We start from the raw sequence: 6,281 nt of genomic DNA on the forward strand, positions 1-6,281 counted from the left end.
AAATGCACTGAAATCGCATGGTTTGCTGTGTAAGGGAAGGGGTTGGCAGCGGCATCCCCAGGCTGCTGCCGAGGTTTGCTGTGGGACCCCAAATTCAGGGGGTGTCCCACCCTCGCAGCCAGTTTTTAAGGCTCTTTGCAAAACCAGCCAGAGTGGCACCACCTTGTTTGCTCAAGCAATTTTGGTCATTATAAGCTGAAAAATTCGGTGTCCTTCTCTGCTCTGAGCTGCTCGGCAGGGAGGGTTTGTACCCTCGCAGGCTGCCACCGTGCTTTCCTTGAGATGCGGTTTAAATGGGCAGTTGAGGACATAGTGTGCTTTTGAACCTTTGCCTTCTGCAAATCGCTCTGTAACATTTTCAGACAGATTAAAATAAGAATTAAAAAAGAACAACAGAGGGGGAGGGAAGAGTTACAGTTTTCTGTGTATAACAAATGGAAAAGCAAAACTTAACCATCTGAAAAATGCTGGTAACAATGCATGCCTTTGGAGGGGATAACTAATGAGTCTCTGAGAGGTCACAGTTTTGCTCATGGTTAACCTTCAGCAAGCCATGGCATAGGCAGGGCTGGTATCAAATGAATCCATCTCCTCTTTTCTTCCAGGAGCGGGACTGAGCGCTGCTGAGAGATAACTGGGCAGCGCGGCACAGGGGACTCCTCCGGCAAGCTGGAAAGATCAGATGGCACTTGGCTTCGCCAGCGAAAGGCATACAAGAGGAAGGTGCTGGAACTGTAAACGTGGAAACTTACTGCACTGAATGAAGCTGATAAAGTGAGTTTTGGTCCGCAAAATATTTGCTGCTGTCAAGATTTCTATCTGCTGATGTGGAAGATGGGGTCTGCCCGTACCCAAAAGGGAGAGACAAGAAGGGTGAAGCTTTGCTGACTGTTAGGGATCCAGGCCAGCACCTGGATGCGCTTCGCTGGTGGGGAAAACACTGTCAGAACTTGTGGGCAGGGAGAGTTTGGGGCAGCGGAGGGGCCATGGGGCTGCTCTGGGCTCTGCCCCACGGCGGGGCTGGGGGGCTGCCCCAGCACTGAGACGCCGGGGATACAGGGCTGGGCGTCTGGCTGCACTGCCATCTCCACGCTTCGGCATCATCTCGGGAATATCGGAGAAGGAAAACAAGAAAGTGGCTGAAAAATGTAGCAGTGCTGATCTTTTAGTCTCAAGAAAATTAACCGAGATCTCTGGGCTGCCTTTATCCATGCTGCTTGGAAAGTTTCTTCTACCCCTTGATTTCTCACCCAGTTTAAAACATTTTATTCGTGTGTGTGTGCTCGCCTCTGTTTTCACTGCATCTGCGTGTCATCTTGAAGCGATGGGCATCTGTAAGTAATAATGAGGCGCTTGATTTCAAACCACGTTTGTGATCTGGAAGCCCTTTGACTCTCCCAGCTTTTCAAGTGACGAAGAGGACAGAGCCCGCGATGGCAGAGAAGTGCGACTGTATCGCCAGCATGTACGGGTACGACCTGGGCTGTCGCTTCATTAATTTTCGCCCCTTGGGCTTTGGGGCCAATGGGCTGGTGCTGTCAGCCCTCGACAGCAAGAGCTGCCGCAAAGTGGCGGTGAAGAAGATCACCATCGGCGACGCACGGAGCATGAAGCACGCTTTCCGGGAGATCAAAATCATCCGCCGCCTGGACCACGATAACATCGTGAAGGTGTACGAGGTGTTGGGGCCGAAGGGCACCAACCTGCGCGGGGATTTTTTTAAATTTAACATGGTGTACATCGTCCAGGAGTACATGGAGACGGACCTGGCGCGGCTGCTGGAGCAGGGGAAGCTCGCCGAGGAGCATGCCAAGCTCTTCATGTACCAGCTGCTGCGGGGGCTGAAGTACATCCACTCGGCCAACGTCCTCCACCGCGACCTCAAGCCGGCCAATATTTTCATCAGCACGGAGGACCTGGTGCTGAAGATCGGTGACTTTGGGCTGGCCAGAATCGTGGATCAACATTACTCGCACAAGGTAGGCGATGCCGAATCACCAAGGCCGGTGGTCTCTCGGCGAGCTGCCGGCCAGCACGGGGAGGTGTTGAACACGTATAGGGTGAAGCAGTCTGACCATGGTTGATCTTCTCAGGAGAAACTGGCCCTTGAGCCTGTTTGGGCAGCTGTAAGCCCTGCTGGGGTGGCCACTGGTGGTAGTTGCTCTCCCTGCCCTATGCCAGGATGCGTTTCCTGGGCAAAAGCCGTGGGTTGAGCTCTGCCAAGTGTGCCCCAGGGCTCTCCAGCGCTGCCAAGCACCGAGCAGGGCACAGGAAGGGTTCAAGTGCCATTCAGGAGTCTTTCATTGCTTTATATCATATATATCAAATATATACTTACATATTTTATTCCATCTCAGCAATGGACTGTGGGGAGGTGTGCATTTGCTAACTTTACTGAAATGACTAAACTTTCTGTTTCTTGCTTTGCTGCTTTTATAAAACACGAGCTGCCGTTCATCCCCGCAGTGGAAGTGTGTGGAAAGGGTACCTGGCTCATCTGCAGCCGCTCTGCTTGTCTTTGTCCTCATTTCTTTGCCAAGTGGCTTTTTTAAAACCCAACTCCATCTGAATTACACTTATTTAATCGTAGGGAAGGGAAAGAGGGATGGGTCCTTGAGATATAGTCATATTCTTTTATCTGAGGTCAAGATCCAAATAATGTATAATTTTTTTTTGCTTTTTGGTACTTATATACTGTATTATAATGCAATAATAATTGTGAGCGGCAGGGTGCAGCTCGGGGCGGGCTGGTGTGCCCCACTGCTGCCCTGCTCGGGGCAGGGGATACCCAGAGTCCCCTGGGTCCCTCAGCCTGGGCATCCCCTGTGATCCCATCCGTCGGTCCACGTACGCCTTCCCACAGCAGTCTGGCTGGGATGGAGAAGGAAGGAAAGGAGGAATGAAGCAAAATGCAGGAAAAAAAATACCTGCCCTTGAGTATGGGAAGTCTGTCCCTTCCTCTGGCGGGGTTTCTTTGGGACTGACTCAGTTTTCCTCTCCTGCTGCTGTCTCCAGCTTTTCTCCCTCTGTCCAAGGAGGGCTGAAACTCCCTCAAAGTGGCGATTTCGAACAAGCAATTAGTGACCTGGGTGCTGTGGTCTCCTCCACAACGGGTCATATTCCCAGGCAGCTGCCAAACCCTGCAAAAATAATTTAAGGTGCTAAACCAGTTCTATACTCAGGCAAAAATGCAGCTATTAAGACCTGCTTTTTTCCTTTAACAAATTGAATTCAGTGTGGCAGTCTCTAGCAGCAAAATGCTCCTGTTGGGGTAGCCCTGGATGTGTTGCTCTCTCTTGGGACACGGGGCTGGGGAGGGACTTGGTATTCCACGGCCACCACGGCCAGGCTGCCCCTGGGCTCTCCCTTGCCCTCAAAGAAGGGAGGTTGGAGCTGGGAGCAGCTCGTGGTGGCTTCACTGGTGGAGCGGCTCTGATTCAGTGGCTGTGGTGGCAGCGGGCAGGCAGTGTGGGAAGGAGAGAAGCAAGGAAAGCGAGTGAGAAGTCTCCATAACATGCAGTCTTGATGCTAATGGATTTTGAAGGCAGTTGCACATGTTTAATGCCGGTTGCCGTCTAGGCTGGAGCTTTCAAGCAGTGGAGGAGCATGGTGGAGGCTTCATCAGCTTGCAGATCAACGTGGTCCCAGGAGAAAGCAAAGTATTGCGTGGTCTGCAGCAATAGACATGATGCACTCTGCAGCCTATTTCTGGTTAAAGTTACTATTAGGTATTGTAAGATAAGATAAAATCTATTTTCTTGAGCTGGATGCTTGTGTGGATGAGTTCAGTGTCCCCCATGGACCCGCCGTTGTGCCTGTGCCGAGGTTTAAATACGCTTTGCATTTACCAGGAGGCTTCTACCCAGCGTGACTCTGATTTGGGCACCGTTGCTTTGCGCAGGGAGGAAGGGAAGGGGAGAGGGAAAAGGATGGTGAAAAAGGTCCTGAAGCTGAGCCCTGATCCATTCTGGTTTTGAGTCTGGGGTTTGGGGAGAAACAGAGCCTGAGGAAAAGGAAGAAGGTTGCAAGGGACACTGCGGGGTGAGCGCGGGGTCCTTGTCACTGCTGCCTCCCCCTCCTGTGCCCCCTGTGCTCCCTTCCTCACCAGTTAGTTATTATCCAGCTCAGGAAAAGGCTCCTGGCTTTTTGAGTGAGCATTATTTTGTGGGGTTTTTTTAAAGGCAGGTGCATTCAGAGGCTTTTCCCAAGGGAGGGTAACTCTCAGAGAAAACCTCTGCAAAGGCGGCAGCACTACATGAATGCAGAACGTCACTGATTTAACGAGCATCATATTGTCAGAGATTGCAGGATCAGGGTAGGAGACGTCTGTCCGTGTCTGCTGGAGAATTACTGTTTTTTCTAAGCAATTCTCTGTCACCTTAATAACAACCAGTGCAGTGGGAAAGCGCTGTCAGGAGGATGGCCAGGGCTGCGGCTTCGTGGTAGGACATAACTTTTCAAGATGCCACTGCGCAAACATCCTCCGATTCCTCCCAGGGGTGGGAGGCTGGAACATCAGTGTGAAAAAAACAGCAGAGCCCCACTGTGCAGAGAGACCTGGATACCGCTCCAGAGCAGAGCCGAAAATAGCAGCGCTGCGGTGAGCATCCAGCACCACAAATAATGTCAGTTATTCATGAATTCTGGCAATGGGGAGGACTGTGTTTGCCGAAGCCGGGTGACGGGCACTGCAAAGGCAGAGATACGACAGGAGGGCTTGGATGGGGCTTGGGTCAGTCCCGCCTTTGATTTCCAGCTCTTCTCAGATGACTCAGAAAAATCAATTCCTTTCCGTATTTCTCTTTCAACCTCCGCATTCCTCAAGGGCTCATACAGATTTATAAGCTCTTTGGTCCGTGCTCTTGCAGAAAGCATCAGCAAGAGGGAGACGACCGGAGTATCACCACGTCTGAACCTGCTGAGCCTCCATCCCACTGTTGACTGGCATTGAGCAGAACAGGGACCCTTATACCCCAAATTTTGGTGCTACCAGCAGGTGCTAATGCAGTGCTCCCTAAAAACAAGTGAAATTCTGCTCCCTGGGTAATTAATTGCTGTTAAGACCCAGTAGGTTCAAACCTCTGAAGGCAGCGCAGAGCTACACCTCTAGCATAGTGTTTTCTTGCAACTCTTTGTGGCGAGGAAGGGTCGTCTTAAGCGCTTGGATTTTTTTCCCTTGGGATGTTTTGTGTCTGGAGTGTGCTTAGACGAATGGCTGGGCTCTGCTACCATGAAAAATTGCAGGTTGTGTGTTGTCGTTCGTCTGAAAGGTCACCTCTCTTCTGACCCGACGTTTCTTATCCCAAACAATCCTGCTGAGTGCTAAAATGGCAAATAATAACTGTGGCAGATTGTGAGCAGAGTTTTAAACATGGTTTAGAAATACATATACCATCTAAATAATAGCCCTGACTTGGCAGTGTGTCTTGTTTACATGGCTTGCAGCAGGCAACCGTTTAATTAGGATAATTTGGTGGGAAAGGGAGAGCTCTCCTACTTTGGGCGATGCCCTGGACCACAGCGGGGTGCTGGTCTTCACCAGCTTTAAAGCAGAGCAGCTTCCCCTGCGTTTCTCCCACCATTTGGCCGGTGTTTGCTGCTCAAATCCCTTTCTCCGTGGGGTGAGAGCAGCACGGGGACATCTGTTCATTTGAAACTTCCCAGTAGCAAATGAGATGGATTTCAGGTTGCCAAGGTCAAGTCCAGATCTGGGTCTGCGCCTTCACAGGCTGCTTAGACCTGACGGCTTAAATTTTAGCCCTGTCTCAGATAAACCTGCTTCTAAGCTCCCTGGGTACTCATGTACTTGCAAATATCTCTTCAGGGCACAGAATATCAGGTCTAGCAGAAGAGGACCCTCAGGAGATGATCCTGTGCGTCTCCCTTTCTCTGTCACTCTGTCCCTTCCCGATGCTGTCACCATCCAGCCGTGCAGGCTCCTTTCTCTTACTTCTTACTACTCTTTATCCCCGAGAGTCGCTAATCCTGCTGTTTATCCCTCTAGAACATCTCCACGTTAATCCGTTTTTCCTCGGTCGCTGCTATTTGTGGTCTGAACGCTTTGCCATGCAACTCGGTGCTCAAATGGTGAGTAGAGGAGTGTTGAAGATGAAGATAAGGGGCAGCTCTGGCCTCCGTGAGGTCCTCATGCAAAGAAGTCAAAGCCGAGCGTTTTCCTTTTCATAAACCACCTCCTTATTGAATGTAAGCATCTTGCCTTCACCATCGGAGCGCTCTGCAGTGCCTCCTCCGTCTGCAGCCTCGTGGTCCTGCTTTCCCTA

At 50.9% G+C, this 6,281-nt stretch overlaps 1 protein-coding gene across 1 annotated transcript in view; it reads left to right on the plus strand.

Moving 5' to 3' along the window:
* Positions 1-1,433: 1,433 nt before the first annotated feature.
* Positions 1,434-6,281, plus strand: part of MAPK4 (mitogen-activated protein kinase 4) — a 20,626-nt gene continuing 15,778 nt past the window's right edge. The window contains exon 1 of the mRNA XM_009883705.1: positions 1,434-1,979. Coding sequence (XP_009882007.1) covers positions 1,434-1,979 — 546 coding nt within the window. The remainder of the gene's footprint in view (positions 1,980-6,281) is intronic.

This window comes from Charadrius vociferus, unplaced genomic scaffold, assembly GCF_000708025.1.
Source record: "Charadrius vociferus isolate BGI_N301 unplaced genomic scaffold, ASM70802v2 scaffold194, whole genome shotgun sequence".
Lineage (NCBI taxonomy): Eukaryota > Metazoa > Chordata > Aves > Charadriiformes > Charadriidae > Charadrius > Charadrius vociferus.